Source organism: Manihot esculenta, chromosome 12 (genome assembly GCF_001659605.2).
Source record: "Manihot esculenta cultivar AM560-2 chromosome 12, M.esculenta_v8, whole genome shotgun sequence".
Lineage (NCBI taxonomy): Eukaryota > Viridiplantae > Streptophyta > Magnoliopsida > Malpighiales > Euphorbiaceae > Manihot > Manihot esculenta.
This window is the reverse complement of record NC_035172.2, coordinates 8,653,092-8,672,330: the sequence shown is the minus strand read 5'-3', so window position 1 is coordinate 8,672,330 and position 19,239 is coordinate 8,653,092. Positions and strand designations below refer to the sequence as shown.

Genomic DNA, 19,239 nt, shown 5'->3' with positions numbered 1-19,239 from the left:
AACTCAAATACTCTACGTATTTCAATCTTAATTTAATTAGAATCTCATTCAATTTAAGAATCTCATGTAAATAATAAATCTATTTTTTTATAATTCCTCATTTATTAAAGATAAATCTTCCACTTTAATTAAGAAATAGCATATATCTCCGCCTATTAAGAATAAATTTTTAACTCTAATTAAAAGAGAATATCACACTAGATTGCAAATCATAAATTTAATGATATAATTTTTAATAGAAATTTATATTTTATTAGATTAAATCATCGTATAATAAATATAATATAAGATTTTATTTAATTGGGATAACTTAACTAAAAAATTTAAAATTTCAGAAAATATTAAAATTTTGTTTGTTTGATTGTCAATATTTTCTTATCTTTTTTCTTTAATGCAGAAGAAGAGGAAGTCGATTACTTATACTGATCCAATTAAATTACTTTTTAAAAATTTACTGCATAGAAAGTAATATTTTCAAATTAAACGAACCCTAAATAAATTAAACTTAAGTAAAAATTGTCACAATTTGATGAAGTTGCTTTGCCTTCCCGAGGATTAATCATTGTCCGGAAAACACGTAACTTTCTGTTTAGAATCTTCTCATTCTTTTCTGGTAGGCAACGACCCACTCTCTTCAAAAGGTTCTTACTTTTCTCTTTGGCTTCAATATCTGTTCTTTTTTTTTATTTTTTTTTTATGATAGTTTAATAGTTTGAGAGAGGGTGGGAACGTGCCCTTGTTTGCATGTGCTTCAATGGTGGTTGAATGAACGCTGGAAATCCTTATACAAGTTCAGATGTATACACCAGATTAACAATATATTAATTAAGTTCATATTTAAATTTAAATTTAAATTTAATTAATAATATCACATTAATCAATGTACATAAAATTAAGTGCATATAATAATTTTTTTTTAAAAATAAGGGTAAAGTGTAATTTAGTCCCTCTGGTTTAGTGAAATGTAACCTTTCGTCTCTCTGTTTTAAAAAACCTTTAATTTAGTCACTGTAATTTTTAAAAACTATGCAATTAGTCCCTCCCGTTAGATTTTCAGTTAAATCACCGTTAATTTTAGTTAAAAAGACTAAAATACCCATCCTCTCTCCTTCCTCTTCCTCTTCTTCTTCTTCTCTTCTCCTTCCCGATCTCCTTTCTTCTTCTTCTTCTTCTTCTCTTTTCCGATCTCCTTCTTCTTCTTCTTTTTCGATCGAAAATCTTGATTTTCCATCTTCAATCATCACACCTCTGTCTATATTAACCTTGAGGAGCTCACACATATTGCTCTGTTTCGATTTGCACTGTGCACATTCCTTGCATTCGCCTGTGAATATAGGCAGGACGTGATCGCCTGGTTCGAGTTCTGTCACACCCTCACCAACACTCTCCACAATCCTTAAAACCCTCCCCCCCCAGAAAAAAAAAGATAAAAATGTGAACATGTGCTCGGATCAGACACATGAAATACTCATGGCAGAGGTTTACATACCCTCCAGCCTCATGACCAAAAATTCTAGGAAACAAAGTGCTCTGTCCCTGCCAGCGTAGATAAAACAAGAATCATTGTGTGAGAGATCAAGAATGGATAATTTGTTCAGAGCAGAAATCTGGGGTGGAATCGTCCCAGTGAGTGCATTACAACTCAAATTCAAAGCAATATCAAGACCTTCAATATCAAAAAGTTCCACTGGGATCATGCCAGATAGTGCATTGCTACTAAGATCAAGAAGTTGAAGGCTCAAACAATGGCCAAGAGAGGAAGGGATTGCTCTAAACAGAGAGTTCTTGTTGAGGATGAGTCTGTTGAGTGAACTAAGTTTGCCAAAACCACTTGGAATTTCACCCACAAATTGATTTACAGAAAGATCCAATACCTCAAGCCTTGTCAAAGAAGATAAAGAGCTAGGCAGAGTGCCTCGAAGGGTATTGTTGCTTAAGTTCAGCATCTGCAGCTCATTGCAATTGCCAATTTCTGCTGGCAGCGTTCCACCAATATGGTTTTCAGACAAGTCGAGGAAACTGAGGTTTTTCAGGAGCCCGATTTCTTTTGAAATTTCTCCACTGATTCTGTTATTAACAAGCCGAAGACGAATAAGAGAGACACAGTTTCCCACCTCAGGAGGAATCGAACCGAAAATGTCGTTAGCAATTAAGAGAAGCTTCGTCAGGTTCTGAAGCTGAAACAGGCTTGGAGGTAAGCTACTAGTAAGTGAATTTTGTGACAAATCTAACGCTTTAAATCCCCAAACCTCTCTTTCTCTCTCTCTAAAATGATTCTTATCTTAAAACTCAACCCAGCACAGCTTCCTTTGCAAATAAGCAAGAACAAGAGAGAAACCAACAAAAACAAGAAAGATTAAAGATTTTCAACCACTCCACCATCTTCACCTCGGGGTTCTGTTCTTGCTTCATCTTTTTGGTCTTTGTTTATTTGAATAGATTCTTGGTAGAGTACTGGGTTGCAGAAGAAGAAGAGGAAGGAGAGAGATCGGAAAAGAGAAGAAGAAGAAGAAGAAGAAGAAGAAGAAAAAGAAGAAGAAGGAGATGGGGAAGGAGAAGAAGAAGAAGAAGAAGAGGAAGAGGAAGGAGAGAGAATGGGTATTTTAGTCTTTTTAATTAAAATTAACGGTGATTTAACTGAAAATCTAACGGGAGGGACTAATGTTATAGTTTTTAAAAATCACAGGGACTAAATTGAAGGTTTTTTAAAACAGAGGGACGAAATGTTATATTTCACTAAACCAGAGGGACTAAATTACACTTTACCCTAAAAATAATATATGAATGTAGAGTGTATGTTGGGGTTGTTTACTTGAATATTATATATGTATAGATTATAATGTTTATGTATATTTGAAGATACACAAGATTTTGTTCACAATTTTTAATTATTATTCTAAGGTTGTTAGATGCCGGCCGGCAAAGATTAAGATTCTTCCTTGTGCAATGTTTCTAAGCAACTTAATTTCATATACACTCAAATTAATAATAATCCTTGTCCTCAACTTAGTCTTCCTTTTGTTTTCGCCTCTCAATTCCATTTATAATTGAAAACATATGATGATAAATTATTTAATTTTCTTAATAAAAAAGTATTAATAGCTTCATCGGTAGACTAAAATAGAGATGAATATTCGATCGATTGGATTTAAAATCGAACTGAACTAAATCAAAATTTTAATATTTATAAAAATCAAACCGAATTGATTTTGATTAGAAATGTACACTTAAATTTTTATATGATCAATCTGTCACCATCTATTATAATTTAAACATTTTGATCATTCTTCTTTTATTTGAAAAAATACTTAAATCTCCATTAATTTTTGTCTATAATATTTCATTTAACTAATTTTTAACACTTTTTATTCTTCAATTTCCATTCATTAAAATACTTCAATACTATAATTTCAAAACTTTCAAAAACTACGTGTAAATTTTTATAAAAAGTATTTTAAAAATTTGACCGTTTACTAGATTTGAACTAATATTTATAATGGATGAAAATAATGTAATTTTAAACGGATTAAATATAGAAAAATTTAAGAATTTAATTTTTAAAATACAAGAATTGATTCGTCAATACGCTAAAACTTAGGAATCAAAATATAATTTACACAATATAAAATTCTCATCTATATTGAAAAGGATTTAAGTGTTCAAGAGCGTGTTTTAGAAATTTCAAATGTTATTTTTCTTTTGACCTGTTCATTAATGAAATTATGGAGGGAAAAACAATCTCTAATTTGGATGGAATGATTATATTGAAATTTAAGTGTTCGATTTTAAAATTATAAAAATCGATTCATTAATTACATTAAAATTCAGGAATTAAAATATAATTTATCCTAAATCTTAAATATATGAATAATAATATAAAATTTTAAAAAATGTTAATAATTAAAAATATATATAAAAATTAAATAATTTGTTTTCAAAATTAAATGAAACTTAATTTAATAACTACATATAATATAATCTTATATTAATTTTCTTCCTGTTTAAATTAAAAAAGTTATTTTATTTATATATGTATAATTACAAAAAAAAAGTGATTTTATTTCTCTTACATATTTTAGGTTTATTATTTCTCTTACATATTTTAGGTTTATTATCTTAGATTATTTATTTTTGTATGATACGTTTACTTTATATTTTACTAATTTTTAATTTTTTATGTAATTTTATTTCTCTTACAAATTTTAGATTTAATAACTTATAGGAAGTAATTAAAAGTTTGAGGTTCAATTAATGAAAATTTAAAATTTATTCTAGCTTTTAAGAAGTTTTTATAAATTCTTGAAGAGTCCAATATAAAAATTAGAAGACCAAATAATAAAAAAATAAATTTTAATATACATAATTAAAAATATTGAAAAAATCTTGGGGGCAGGGGCTGTCCCTAGCCCTTCTGGTTCTGCCCATGGGTGTAAATATATCAATGATCTGGCCAAAGCCATCAATGGAGAGTATGTGAATTAGGATCACAGGTATTTGGATATTATCCTCACTGCAATAAATATTAGAAATAATAATAAAAAAAATTTACAACAATATTAATTTTGTTGCTATATTAACATACAGTTGTTGAAAAATATAATAATAATAAATATTGTAGAAATTAGTTAAAAGTTCTTTTTAGTAGCCATCTTTGTTTTTTTGTTGTTTTGGAGTACGACCGGTCAGAATAAAAAGAGAATGTATTGGATATCTTAGAATAAGATGTGTTAATAAAGAGACTAGTGATGTAGGTTTAAAAACATTCACTGTTTTAATTTAGTAATGTTTGGCACGTAAGGGTAAAGAATTCTATCAGGCTCTTTCATTTTAGGATTCATCAAAACTAAATATTTCCCAAGGGAGGATTTATTGAATGTTGAGGTGAATGCTAATCCAAGTATGTGGAACAGAATGAATGATAAAGTTCATTTCTTCTGCATGATTTTGTGCACTTGTGTTGACAGAATAGAAACAAGCTCGAGTTGAGGATGCTCAAATGCTTAACTTCTTGAGGAATTAGTCTCCAAAAAAGAAAAAGAGGGAGAGAGGGAACGTGTCGAGAGAGATTGGTTCAGACCGAATAGCCCTGTCAAATCGAGTAGTCCGATTTGTTGAATCTTTTCGTATTTTATATTCAAGTATCACGATTTTACGGTTTTATTTTTTTATATGTTATCAATTTATATGTTTTGCTATTTTTTTTATAAAAATACATCCATATATAAATTGTGATTAATCTATTAATCCATTAAATATTTGAACTAAATTTATAATTTATTAAATATTTAAATTTATAAAAATTATAATAATTAAATATAAATTAATCATATTATTAATAATTTATTATAAAAAAATAAAAATTAATAATATATATAGTTGACTACACTCTAAATTTTATTAACTTTAAAATTTTATAAATTAACAAAATTATATGATATCAATTTTATCATTTTATAAAATTTAAAACAATTACTAATTTTAAGTATAATTAGTGGACTGTTTTTATAATTATAAATTTGTATTTTTGTAAATTTAAGTGTTTAATTGTTTAAATTTAAACGTTTAATGATTAAGAGATATATGCTTTCAAAAAAAATGATTAAGAGATATAAATATGTATTTACTATTTTAAATTGCTCTGATTTTATTTTTATCAAAGAAATTGCTCTGACTTTACCTCTTATACCTTTAGATAATAAAATATTTACGTATTTTAATAATTTTATACAAATATTTTAATTTTGATAATTTAATTTAAAATTAAAATATTAATAAAAATTTTATTTTAATTTGAAATTATAATTGAAAAATATATTTTAGATGATGTGGTATTATAGATGACATTTTTTAATAATTAAATATAATACATAAGTAACAGGTAATTGACTTTTAAAAAAAATAATGTTTATGTGTTTTATTAATTTTATATCAACGTTTTTAATTTTAATTTTAGTAATTTAATTTAAAATTAAAAATTTTATATAAATTTTGTTTACATTTAAAATCACAATTAGGAAAAGTGTAGGACCCATTTGACATCTAGGCAAATTTTATAATATAAAATAAAAAAATTAAAATTATTTTAATCAATTTAAAAATTTTAAAAATTATTTTGATCAATTAAAATTTTCTCTTCCCTGTTATCATCTCAGTCAAACCACATCCTCATGGCTATCAGCTTCTCCCGACCTACTTCTCAAATGGGTCCCACAGTTAATGAAAAAAAAACAGAAACTACACGTTATGGTAGATGAGTCAAACCATATTGCCTCTAAATGTGATTTTAAAGTTAGATAACGTTTATATGAAGAATTTAATTTTCTGAATTAAGTTGATAAAATTAAAAAATTTAGACAAAATTATTAAAATATATAAATATTTACTTTTTAAAATTAATTACCTTTTATCTGTGTATTGTATTTAATAATAAAAAATATATTTGTAGTAGCATATCATTAAAAATAAACTTTTTCAATTATGATGTAATTTGTGTAAATTTTTTGAATAAAATCGTTAAAATGTACAAATATTTAGTTTTCTTAAAGATGATTGCTAAGAAATAATTAATTTTCATATATCTTAATTATAAATATTTAAAATACTTAAAATTATTTTTAAATAATAATTTGAATTTTTTCGACGCTCAAGTTAGTAATACTCATAAGCCCCCGTGGCCCTATTTTATGGTGACAGCTTATAACTCGCTTTGAATAATTCTCGTGTAATATCAGAGGTGCCCCGCTGATCTTCGATTCTTCAAATTCGAAAAGGACAGTTATTTTCATGATCTAAGACATGTGGTCCCTTCATATTGGTCTTTTTTTGCTCACGTCGTTTCGCCCATCTAACTCTTTAATGATGTTTGTCCTATTTCTCGAGTTGTATTTAAAGCTTGCTATCAAAATTATCTTATAATAGCTTCTTCTTCTCAAAATATCACCTTTGCTCACAACTGTAAGATTTGCTTCTTGAAAAACTTGGTCGCTCCTTCTTTCTCGTTTATACTCCCTTGATTTCATAGTAATTTTTATTTCCATTTGCTTTTAAGATGAACAGGAATACATCATCTTCTTCTTTTACTCCTGGTGAAAGTTCCGCTTTGAGCTCCTCTTCCGACGGCCCCATCCGCGCCCCAAGTCCTATTATTCCATTGAGCGAGACTCATAAAAGTGAAGGCAGTCTAATCAGTAACATTCATTCCATCCTAATGGAGCAAGATGCAGGTTGTCTTCATGACAAGTACCAGATTTCTACGAAAACCTTCCGCGTCTTTGCCTCCTCCTCGGATGTTCGCATAGATGACCAAATTCCTGCGGAGGATACTATCATAGTTTATGAAGAGCAGCTAAAGGCGGATCTTCGATTTTTCATGGATCCATTTTTCACTGAGGTCCTCCTGTTCCACAAACTTTCAGTGATCCAGCTGCATCCCAACAGTTGGAGAATTCTAGTGGCCTTCTAATTTATTTATTCTAATAATAACATTGAGTCGAGTGTGACCCTCTTCTCCCAACTGTACCAGCTGGGTACTTAGAGAAATGAAGAGTTCTGGTTTTTTAATGGATAGAAACATCGGATGATATTTGATCGGATACCTTCTTCATTAAAGCGGTGGAAGAACAAGTTTTTTATCCTCCGTCATCGGACATCCAAGAATTTTGTATGCCTCCGAACGAGCTGGAACCTGTGGGTGGAGTTGAGAAAAGATGGGGTCCAACCGAGGAGGGATGAAGATGAGGCTTTAGTCTTTCTCTTGATGATAGCTAGGTCCCCTCAAAAAATGGACATTACTAAGGCGGTGAATGATGGCATTTTGTCTTGGCAAAGTCATCTCCAGGCGAGCTAAACTCGGGGTCCTCATCGGCCCAACCTTCTTGGCCTTGGGGAAAGCCCTTCTCTGGCTAGAGATCAGGATATTTTTCTTTCTACCTTCTTTTAGATTTCAAACTATCTTCCTTACTTTTCAATTTACACAGATATGGCCAGGTCAAGAAGCAAATTTGCTGAAGCGGCGTATGCTGCCTACAAGGCAAAGCTATCACTAGAGTAACCAGTCCCCTTCCCAAGCGTGCTCACCGAGCGGAACAAGTAGTCATGCTCCCCCCCCTCCTCCTCCCCAATCTATAATAGAAGAATTGGCTCACTCGCAACCTAAGTCTTTTGCAATGGGTGCCTCTATATCTGTCACAATTTTTGAGCCTTATGCTGCAGTCTCCACTTCTATTGAGCCCATTCCGGCGAACGTAGGGGTTGATTCATCGTGACCTCCTAGCATTCAACGGCTAGCATTGGCGCTAACCCAAACGCCCTCTCTCCTTGAAGATCCTAGCCTGGCCATCCTGTTAACCAAGAATGCTCTGAGGCTCAAAGACCATCATCGCCTAAACGAGGTCGAGACTGATGAGCTTTTTGACAACGTTATGCATTCTGGCCTGGAGAGTACCCTCTGTACCTATATGGCCAAAGAGCGTAATAAGGTCCTAAGGCGAGAGTTTGATGCTCAAGAAATGGATAAAAGACTCTTGGAAGAGGAATGCTCGAAGCTGAAAACTCGAGTTGACAAAGTGAAAGACACAATGAAAGAGACTCTAGAGTCATTAGACAAACTCCAGGCAAACCTAGGTGAGGCAAATTTTTTCAAAATTGCCTTTAAGAATTGAGCTAAGAGTGTTGAGGTTCAAGTGACTATACTTCAGCTCCAAGTCTAGGAGTTACAGTCTCAAATTGAGGACAACTGGACCGCCTCCCTCAGAATTACTGAATTAGAGGTCAAGCTTTAAGAGACGGTGGCATGAGGAGGAGAGATGTTCGTCGAAAGCCAAGACTCTGTCAAGAAGAAGCTGGTTAAGCGGTTTTTTTCAAAGGACTTTGCCTAGATAAATATTAAAAAATGAGTCCTCTTCTCTCAAAAAAAATCAAGGATCTTGAAAATTAACTGTTGCTCTAATACCATGTGCAAAGAGTGAATAAAAAAGTTTTGATGACGAAAGGAGTATGTTAAATTCATTGATTGCCTTGCTTTATATAAACTTAGCTACAAAAGCTCAAGGATGAAAATAACAAGAAAACCAACTCTAACAGAACCACCAACCTTTTCCGCCTACGTACACAATGCAGTATTTCACTTAAAAATAAAAATACATTGTTTTAATTTAATAAATTAATATGTTTTTATTGATTTATGGTACCATTTAGGCAATTCTATATGATACAATGGTTCTATCATATAATTTCTCCTTAAAAATTCTATACGATAGAATGGTTTTACCATAGAGAAAATATATAAATTAATATTATAGTTATTCAACCAATGGAAAAATAAATATGCTGACTAAATTAATATTATAGTTATTCAACCAATGGAAAATAAATATGTTGACTAATAATATATAGAGTTACATAATTTAGTATTACTTAATATTTTAAAATTTAAGAAAAAAAATAAGAGAAGGTGAAAATTAATATAAATATATATTAAAAATTAAGTAAATATTTAAAATAACATTACTTATATGGTGATTAAGAGATTATTTATAACATTTTCTATTAAAAGCATTTACAATGATACTTAATGTTTACTGTCTAGTATTTATTATTTTATATTAAGAACATATTTATTATCTGATGTGGTAAAAATTTATTCTTTGCATCGTCATAGTATTAACTTAATTTTTATTATAAATTTAAATTTAAATTTAAATTATAAATAATTATATTTTAATGATTATATTATAACTTTAAATAGCATTATCTTTAAAAAAATCATAATTAAAATAAATAAAAATTAAAATTTATAATACACAAAATTAATATAAATATTTAGGTGAATCACAAATAATTTAACTAATAAGTCTATTTAACGAGCCTATTATTAAATCTACTAACGAGTTTATTTAGATATTAACAAATAAGTCTATTCACGAGCCTACTGAACGAGTTTATTCATAAACTATTCAATGAATTTGTTGATGAGCCTATTCAAGCGCCTCCTGAATGAGTTTACTCATAAGCTTATTCAACGAGCTTGTTGATGAGTTTATTCACGCGCCTCCTACTCATTTTATACTTATTTTTATTTAATTTTAATTATTCAATAAATGAAGTATTAATAAATAACTAATTGATTTCATTTCTTTCGATTATTTCGATTATTCCATCTAAATTCTTTCAATATATAAAATAATAATCTCAATGGCTTTTGCCGCTATAATTTTTTTAACTATAATTTTTTTTAGACTTAAAGAAATATAAAACTATATTAATATTGGATACCGAATAAAAGTATTATAAAAAAAATTAGCCTACTCATAAATTTAAAAATAAACTGAACTCACGAATTTTAATATAGTAATTGGGTTAAAAATTGATTTATTTATTAAATAATTTTTAAAATTAAAATTAAATTTTATTTAAAAAATAAATTAAATGTAATCAAATTTTTATTGAGTTTGAATTTTGAATAGCTCATTACCTCGTTTAACTCTAATAAAGTGTGATAAATTAAACATGAATTAAATTCGTTTCTCACATAAAAATGTAAAAGAAAAAAGCATGAAATATAAAATAAATAAAAAAAATAAAAATAAAGAAGAGAAGAAGATATCTTGAAAGAAATAAAAATTAAGAAATGTAAAATAAGAAAGGGGAGAAAGAATTAAAAGAAGGAGAATGTCCATTAAGAAGAGAGAGTGGTGTTAGTGTCTTTAATGCTTAAGCACATGGAGGGGTCTTTTGTCTGCACCACTTTCTGAATAAGTTAAATGAATGGCCTGCAACAACTTGCTCATCTATTAATTTTTAAACCTATCAATCTAACTTTGAGGGTGCAACCAACTAATTACATCCTTTTGGATTCTCTTCTCATTCTCATAATCTTCTCTTTCATATCTATACTTTGCTTTATTTATTTATTTTTATAATTAAGGTTGGTCAATAATAAATTATTTAAAAAAAAAGAAAGAGAAATAAATTGACAGTAATTCCTCTTCTTAAAAAAAAGAATATTAATTCATTTTTTTATATCATGTGAAATGGATTAATCATAAAAAATTACAAGGACTAGAAAGCATGAATTGATTACTCTGCTCTTATATCAAAACTAGAAATAGCAGCTCAAAGAGTCAAGTCCTTATTTTGTGATGTTTGACTATTAAAAAATTTAATAAATTAAAAATATTTTTTATAAAAAAAAAATAAGTTATTTTAAAGAAAATAACTTTAGAAAGAATTTTAATTAAAAAATTTATATATAAATTTATTAATAAATTTTATTTTTTAAATTAAAATTAAATAATAAAAAATAAATTATCTTGTTACAAAATATTTTTTATGAAAAACGGAAAATATTTTTCACGAAAAATAATTTTTATTTTCTTTAAATAAATAGAACTCTACATTCCATTTATTTTATAAAAAATATTTTTTATATTTTTAATATTTAAAGCATTTAAAAAAACTAACCAATAAAAAATATTTTATTAATTTAAAAAATTTTAATTATTTTAAAGAAAATGACTTACTAAACAAGTGATTTTCAAATACTTTAGAAATCTAATTAATACTTTCATATATATATAGATATATAATTACATAATTTATTTTAAATTAAAATTAAACAATAAAATTTATTTTATTTTGTTAAAAAAATATTTTTTAAAAAGAATTTTCATAATTTTTGATAAATAAATGAAGCCTTAATAACACTATTTTGACATAATATTATTTTTTAATTTTGTTAGTTAAAGAGTCGAATTCTTTGATTTCTTATATTCCCAAATATGAAAATTGATTTTTAAAGAATTGCTTAATTCTCAAATTTAACCTCTGTATTAAAAACATTTCAAAAAAAAAAAACCTCTGTATTAAAAATATTCAATTAGTTTATTTTTAACTTTCTATCTAAATTAGACCAAAAATTTTGTTAATTTAAGCTAAATTTATCTCAAAAAAAAAAAAAAAAAAACCTTATAGGTTTACTTTAATTTTTGGCGAATCAATAAATTGAATAAGAAATTGAATTTCTTATTTTTTTTTATGTAAATAAAAAAATAAGAAATTTAATTCAAAAAATTTTCGTTTTAGACTAAATTGAACTTATATTGAAAATTGCAGACTATTTTGAATAAAAAGTTAAAAATGGATTAATTTCAACATCTCCAATAAGTAAACGAGTGAATTCAACATTAGAAAAAAAAAATTCAACTGAATTAAAATTTTATAAATAAATTTGGATGAACGATCTAAATTTCCTTCACCACTCATATTGCAATTTAATCAATGCCAATAGATTATTTTTATTATTATTATTATTATAAAAATTGTACAGTGTAATCTGTGAAAAGAGATTTTATTCCAAAAGTACTCAAGAAAATTACATAACTTTAGCTAGTTTCAAGCAACTGGTCTTTGTAGAGTTAATAATGCGTTCCTTCTTCTGCTATATATTATTTTAGTTTGAAGTTACCATGCAATGGAAACTGATTTTCACATGATTTGCCAAACATTGTCTTCTTCCTCTTCTTTTGAGAATATATACACAAAAAAGCAGATGGAAGATCTGCTCCAGCTTTAGGTTAAAGAAGAAGATATGAAGATTTGGTCTATTTCACATCATACATATATATCAACAGGATTCTCTCCCTTACAATTTCAGCCTGAACAAGCTTCTGCTGCAATGGATAAGAGAGAGAAAGAGAGAGAGAGAGAGAGAGAGAGAGAGAGATCTCAACTAATAGAAGATTAATTAACCAAGGTAGTTCACCAACATGGACAAAGGAACCAAACACAGTCCTCTCTTCTTCAATTCTGTGCAGTCTTTATTCATTTCACATCTTTCATCATCATCTGTCTCCTCTACTCTCCCATAATGCTCTAACCCACCTTCTTTACTCTGAAAAATAATAAAAAAAAAGGAATAAAATCATCACAAGAACCCATTAATCAAACTTCTTTCAGATTAATAGCCAGGCTATGAAAAGGATAAAACAATCGTCAAAAGAGAAGAAGTTTACCAGGGAACTATTGAAATGATCATTTGATTTCCTGGGATTCATATCAGTGGTAAGAAAATCACTAACCTGATGATAAAAGAAAGAAGAAAAAACAAAAGTTGATCATCATTAATCTTAGAACTTGATAGAACAAAAGAGAGGGCAGATGGGTTTCATTAATTTTTCAAACCTTGGGACTGTTAACAGGAGAACTAGCCGTGTCCTCCAAGGAATCATCATGATGAGAAAATTTTCTGGCTCTTGTTTTTTTGAAAGATAACTTGTTAGGGATAATTGGGGTTGGCGAGTCCCCGATGGAAGAGCAGTGGTTATAATTATGATGAGTTGACGATTTCCATGCAGGATAAGATGCGGCATCAGACACCATTGAAGAGCTACCAAAACCAGAAGAGAAACAATCATCTTGATCTCTATGGGTAGAGAAATCTTCAAAATAAGCTGTCCAACCACTGCTCTCCTGATCAGACGCTGCTGCTCTATTCATAGATGAATTTTTATTCATTGAAACATCCATCAAAATCTGTGAGGACAAGATATTGGTACAGGTTACCGATGCTTCGGCAGGAGCTGGAGGCCTTTGTGAAGAAGGGATTTATAGCAGAGAGAGAGATGATGATGATGATTAAGAGAGAGTTGATGATGATGATGATTAAGTAATGAAGATTCTTGGTTTTCTAAGTGGGTCCAGAGGAGTTGAGGAAGTTAAATTAGCGGTTGCCACCTAAGTTTTGAGACGCGACCTATTCATTGAATCAACAAGGTTTAAGATTCAATATCGGCGTATTATTAAATAAATATTATAAATCAATAATAATATTTTTATATTTTTTATAAATAAATTATTAAAATAAATTTAGTTAAATTTTAACCTTTGAAATTTGCAGAAAATAATTTGAAATTTTAAATAATATATAATTAAAACTGATAGTTTATAATAACAAATAAAAGATAAATATTAATTTGTTAGACGTGAAATTTTAACAACAAATGAAAAAAAAAATATTAATTTGTTGGAGGTAAGCGGTTGGATTTGAAAATTTTAATTCAAACCGATTAAATTGAGGGTTCGTTGGTGTCAAAATAGATCCGACGGTTTATACCGGTTCTCCAAGGACATAAAACCAGAAGCAGTAGTGAGAGAACGTGCAACTAATGAAAGAAGAAAAAAAAACATTGTGACGTAAAATCAACATTATATAAAAATAAACTTCATAATTATTTAATTTCAAAAAAAAATTATTATTATTATTATTATTTTAAAATAAAGGGGGCAGGAAGAAGGGCTGGTGGGGTTGACCTTTGTGGTTGAAATAGGTATATTGCCACACAGACAAACGTTGGTGGCCATTTCTTTGTCGGGACTTTCCTTCCAACCAAACACAATTAATGTCTTAAATTAATGAGTCAATTTAAAGGAAATTAGACCCAATAATTATAGTAAATATTTTAGTTTAGCAAGCTTAGTGGCATCACTTTTTTTAAAGAAAAACTTATTTAAATTTAGCCATCAAAATTTGAAAATATAAAAATTAAAATAAATTTATATAAACATAAGATAAAAATTTTTTACCAGATAACCATGTTGCATCAACTCCCATCAACCCTAAATAATTTTCTTTGGTAAAATAAATCCTAATTTTACTTCTCAATACTAGTATGTTATAGAAGTGATCTAAGGCTATTTTATGGAATGAGATTCTGGGGATTAGTTTAGAAGTTGATTAGGATTTATATAACATAAATACATCCCTCCATTTGGTATTAAAAATTTTATAATAAGTCAATTCTTTTTAAGTTAAAAGAGTTTTCATAATGAAATTGAATTCTTGCATAATTTTATAAGAATTCATTTGAATTATCTTATTACAAAAAGAATACAGTAGCATTTCTATTAATGACATTATAGTGGATTAATGTTTTTTTAACAATTGAATATGATTAGTGAAAGTTTGAAGGGATATTTACTATTTAGTTTTTTAGTATTACTGTTATTAATAAGTCAATTCCTACATTTTTGAAAATCTATTAAAATATTCTTATTTTTTCTTTCCGTCAATAAAATAATACTTCTGTTTTCTTTTCCATTAAAAATAGAAGAAGAATAAAAGAGAATTTTTAAAACCTAATTTTACCCTCAAATAAACCACCTTATTTAGTCTCTGTGTATTACCATTATTAATAAGTCAATTCATGTATTTTCAGAAATTTATTAAAACGTTTTTATATTTTCTCAAATCTATTAAAACTTTTTAATATTTTCTTTCCGTCAACGAAATAGTCTCTTCTTCTTCTCCTCCTCTTTCTTAAAAAAAGAGAAGAAGAACCGAAGAAAAAGAAGAGGTAGAAGAAAGAGGTAATTTAATTTTTTATTATATTTTTAGTAGATTTTTCAAAACCAATAAACTGACTAGTTAATAATGACAATATTTAGAATTTAAATAGTAAATCTCTCAAATTTAAATATATAAGATTAAAATTAATTATATTTAAGGTATAGTGTAAAATTACAAAGAATTATGAAAATATATTTTTTTGCAATTATTTCCTATTATATCTTGATAATGTGATGATAAATTACATTTCTATGAGTGGATTAATGGTTTTTTAATAATTAAATATAACTAGTGAAAGTTTAAAAGTAAAATTTAAAGGATTATAAAATACATAAATTTTTTTTAATAATTATCCTATAAAAATTAGTAAACTCAATACATTTATGATAAAATATATAAATAAGAATCAAATTAAATTGAATGTAAAGATTCAGAATTAAACTAAAATAATCAATTTAATTCGATTTGCACACTCAAAACCAATGTCAAAAAAGAGTTTTCTCGTTCTAGATTGTGCAGATCCACCTTGAATCTCTTAATAAGGATTCAAAATTGCAACAATCAATTAATTTTAACAAAAATGAAAATTTATTCTAACACATACTCAACAAAATACAAAATACCATTTTTAAGGTTCAATAGAAGACACACAATGAGCTCTCAATTCAAAATGCAATGCAGGAGCATGAAAAGATGAAGGAAAGAAGATCTTGCATAGTTTTTGAAAGCACAAAGAAGAAAGTTAGAGAGAGAATGAAAAAGAAGAAGAAGAAGTAGAGGAGGAAGATGAGAGCAGAGAAAATGATGAGGGCACAAGATTTCAGTCATGGTGATGGAGGGGACTGAAGATGAGATTTTGAGAACCGGCAATATGAAATGGGAAAGGGGTGGCTGAGGTAGAGGTGTTAGGCTAGGGTTTCCCTTAAAAGAATGTATATATAGTATTTGGATTCGAATTTTTATATTAATTTTGATTAATTGATTAAATTGAATAAATAATTGAAATTTTTTGAAATTAATAATCGAATTAAATCGATTGGAATAAAAAATTGAACTACACAATTTGATACAAGAAAACAACTGATAAACCCAAGTCGAAGCCCACAGCACTGCATCCCATCCCAAAGCAGGCCCAAAACCCACATTTCTGGAAAGCTCAAGAAAGGAAACACAATCCAGAAGCTGAAACCACTAACTCGGAACACTGACCAACTACCCCACGGCAGCAACAACTCTAGAAGCATCTTCTTGAGACGCCTTACATCCATGGATTTTAGCCTGACTTGATACTGTGGCTTGGGGATTATGAGGGATACGTTACAAAAAACTGTTAATTTTAGTCTATAATCAAAATTAAAATAAAAAATTACTGATGTGACAGTTGATATAGCATTAATATTAATATTTTAATCGTAAATAATTATTAACATAAATAAAAATTTTATAAAAAAATTAAAATTTTTAACCTAATTTCAAAATTTATTATTTAATGTAATAAATTTAAAATATTTATTTATTTTATGGTATCAATTAAGTTATCACAAGATAATGAATATAAATATTTCATATAAATACTAAGTTGTGGCTTTAGGATTATATTATAATCTAGAGGAATCAAGCTTAACCCTGCATTAATCAACATAAATTTATCTTATCAAATTTTTTATTTTTTAAAATCATTTAATACAATCATTTAGTAATATCACAATGGAGCTCTAAAAATAAAATAAAAGTCAATTTGTCCATTCAAACCATATTCACAATATACTATATATACATTCATGCATCATTATTCCAAGAAAACACTCGTAAATATTAATAATAAAAATTATATAATAATTTAAAATATTTATAATATATAATTAAATATATATATATAAGAGTCATGATACACGAGTATGTAAAATGTATATAAATAATATTAAAATTATAAAACTACTCAAGATCTAACTCACTAATTTGTTAACCCATTGTTACTGGTCCAACTGAAAGGGAAAAGATGCCTAACATCCATACTCATGAAGACATACTAATTTCCATTCAATACTTATTATCAATAGAATAATAAAACTATAAAAACAAAAATAAAAATCTTAATTGAAATTTCATAGAGTTTCCTCTGTGTCTAAAACCTAACCTTTCTATACATCTTAATTCTAGGTCCAAATCTCCATGTGCACCTTGATTTTCTTAACTCCACTATCATCCAAAAATAATCCAAATGCTCTAAAAATTATAAAAATACATATATTCTAGATTCTTTTCAATGTTCTTAAGCATTTAAAATTTATTTTAATTATTTATCACAATTATAGAATATTTTATTAATAAATTATCCACATTAATTATAATTCAAAATCATATAAATTGAATTCGAATTTACCTTTGCAAAACTGTGATCAGAGCATCTAAAATTAATGGAGGTGACTATAAACATGATCAACTTATCATCTATAAAGTAATAAAATTTATCACAACAAAATATTTTTTTTAAATCTCAAATATTTTTATCAATTAAGTTATACATATCGAATGACATTAGACTCAAATATTTTTGTTGAGCTTAACTTTGGGTGTAAGGAACAATAAGTTCACTACAGGCTTTAGAGGCTTTATGCTAGCCTAAGGTTTAAGCTTTAAGGATTTTGAAAATTTTAATATTACATGCTTGGCAAAGTAGTGTTGGAAGCTAAATTGGTCTTGTTTGTGGGTCAAGCTTATACAAGGATTTTACTTTTCTTGATCCTCTTGTTGGCATGTAAAGTCTAAGAGGTATAGTTAGTGGATATGGCAAAGTTTGTTGGTCGGAAAGGATGTACTTGGGGATCCAATTGAATATAGATGATAGTCAAACTACTTTTATTTGGGATGATCCATAAGTTTCATAGGTAGATAAATTTAGATTGACCAGACCTTTGTCTTAACTAATCAATTAATATGGTTGTTAATATAATCAACCACAATATAATATTGTGTATTGGAATCATCAATTGGTATGCTATTTGCTTGATCGACGGTAAGCTCATGCTATTCTTTCAATCCCTATGGCCAAGTCAAATTCTTAGCTTGGCATTTTATAAAAAATGGATCGGGTGAAATCAAGTTACAAGATGATTTTGAGATTGGCCTCTACTCATTTTGTCTACTCATTTTATTCCCGCTATGCGTGGAAAGAAATTTGATCAATTCCAAATTCACTTAAACTTTAGTTTCCTTATGGGTACAAACCCAATTTAATAGGCTTTCCAAGATTCTTACATTGATGGCATACATTATGAGAAAAGGCTGAATTGGATTTTAATGGTCCCAAAATATTGACTCTTGTTACTCTTATCCTATGGTATATATGAAAAACTTCTTAATCACAGATGGTTGCCTTCACTGCTCCTCCATCTTTTAATTCTTTTATGCCCTTTTTTATCATTCAAATAATTATAATAAGTTAAATTTTCCAAATTTCAATCATCGCTCCTCCTCAGACCGCGTGCTTCCCCTGCTTGGGCCTAATTTCGGCCCACCCACGTTCTTGCTCCTCGCGGCCTGATCTCCGCGCACCTAGGCCTAATTCTGGCCTATGCATGTGTCTACCTCATGGCTTATTGCAGCACGCGCCTGGGCTTTCTACAGCCCACGCGAACCTCATATCCGTTTAGTACCTAGCCCAACTCAGTTCCAGCCCAGTAGCTCTCCAGCTCAGCCCAGTGCCTGGCCCATTCGGTGCACACCTGCCCAATACCCAATACAGCCTGCCAGAGCCTAAGAATTGGCCTAACAAAGTTGCTTACACAAAAATCACGCCCAGGGGCCTGCCCTACACGCTTGTGGGCGGCCCAATTAGCACCAAATCACTCTGCTAACACCAAAATTGCCTAGAATTAATTTGCCAGTGTCCCATT

At 28.4% G+C, this 19,239-nt stretch overlaps 2 protein-coding genes across 2 annotated transcripts; both read right to left on the bottom strand.

Annotated features, from left to right (window-relative positions):
* Nucleotides 1-1,182: 1,182 nt before the first annotated feature.
* Nucleotides 1,183-2,412, bottom strand: LOC110627528 (LRR receptor-like serine/threonine-protein kinase RGI2). Its single transcript, XM_021773879.2, has 3 exons — nt 2,372-2,412; nt 1,490-2,199; nt 1,183-1,395 (listed from the first exon to the last, which is right to left on the bottom strand). Exons 1-3 carry the CDS (start codon nt 2,410-2,412, stop codon nt 1,367-1,369), a joined length of 780 nt encoding a protein of 259 aa, XP_021629571.1. The 3' UTR covers nt 1,183-1,366.
* Nucleotides 2,413-12,332: 9,920 nt separating this feature from the next.
* Nucleotides 12,333-13,639, bottom strand: LOC110628809 (vascular-related unknown protein 1). The gene is made up of 3 exons (XM_021775618.2): nt 13,180-13,639; nt 13,011-13,076; nt 12,333-12,889 (listed from the first exon to the last, which is right to left on the bottom strand). The coding sequence occupies exons 1-3, from the start codon at nt 13,522-13,524 to the stop codon at nt 12,743-12,745; spliced, it is 558 nt and encodes a 185-aa protein (XP_021631310.1). The 5' UTR covers nt 13,525-13,639; the 3' UTR covers nt 12,333-12,742.
* Between the last annotated feature and the right edge of the window lie 5,600 nt (nt 13,640-19,239).

What these genes read in the sequence shown, in the direction of transcription:
- LOC110628809 (XM_021775618.2), bottom strand. Translation starts at nt 13,524, where the DNA reads ATGGATGTTTCAATGAATAAAAATTCATCTATGAATAGAGCAGCAGCG. An exon ending in CTCCTGTTAACAGTCCCAAG is followed by an intron (nt 13,077 to 13,179) that starts GTTTGAAAAATT and finishes TTTTATCATCAG; the next exon opens with GTTAGTGATTTTCTTACCAC. An exon ending in ATCATTTCAATAGTTCCCTG is followed by an intron (nt 12,890 to 13,010) that starts GTAAACTTCTTC and finishes ATTATTTTTCAG; the next exon opens with AGTAAAGAAGGTGGGTTAGA.
- LOC110627528 (XM_021773879.2), bottom strand. Translation starts at nt 2,412, where the DNA reads ATGAAGCAAGAACAGAACCCCGAGGTGAAGATGGTGGAGTG. An exon ending in GAGGTGAAGATGGTGGAGTG is followed by an intron (nt 2,200 to 2,371) that starts GTTGAAAATCTT and finishes ACTTACTAGTAG; the next exon opens with CTTACCTCCAAGCCTGTTTC. An exon ending in TTTGGTCATGAGGCTGGAGG is followed by an intron (nt 1,396 to 1,489) that starts GTATGTAAACCT and finishes GAGGGTTTTAAG; the next exon opens with GATTGTGGAGAGTGTTGGTG.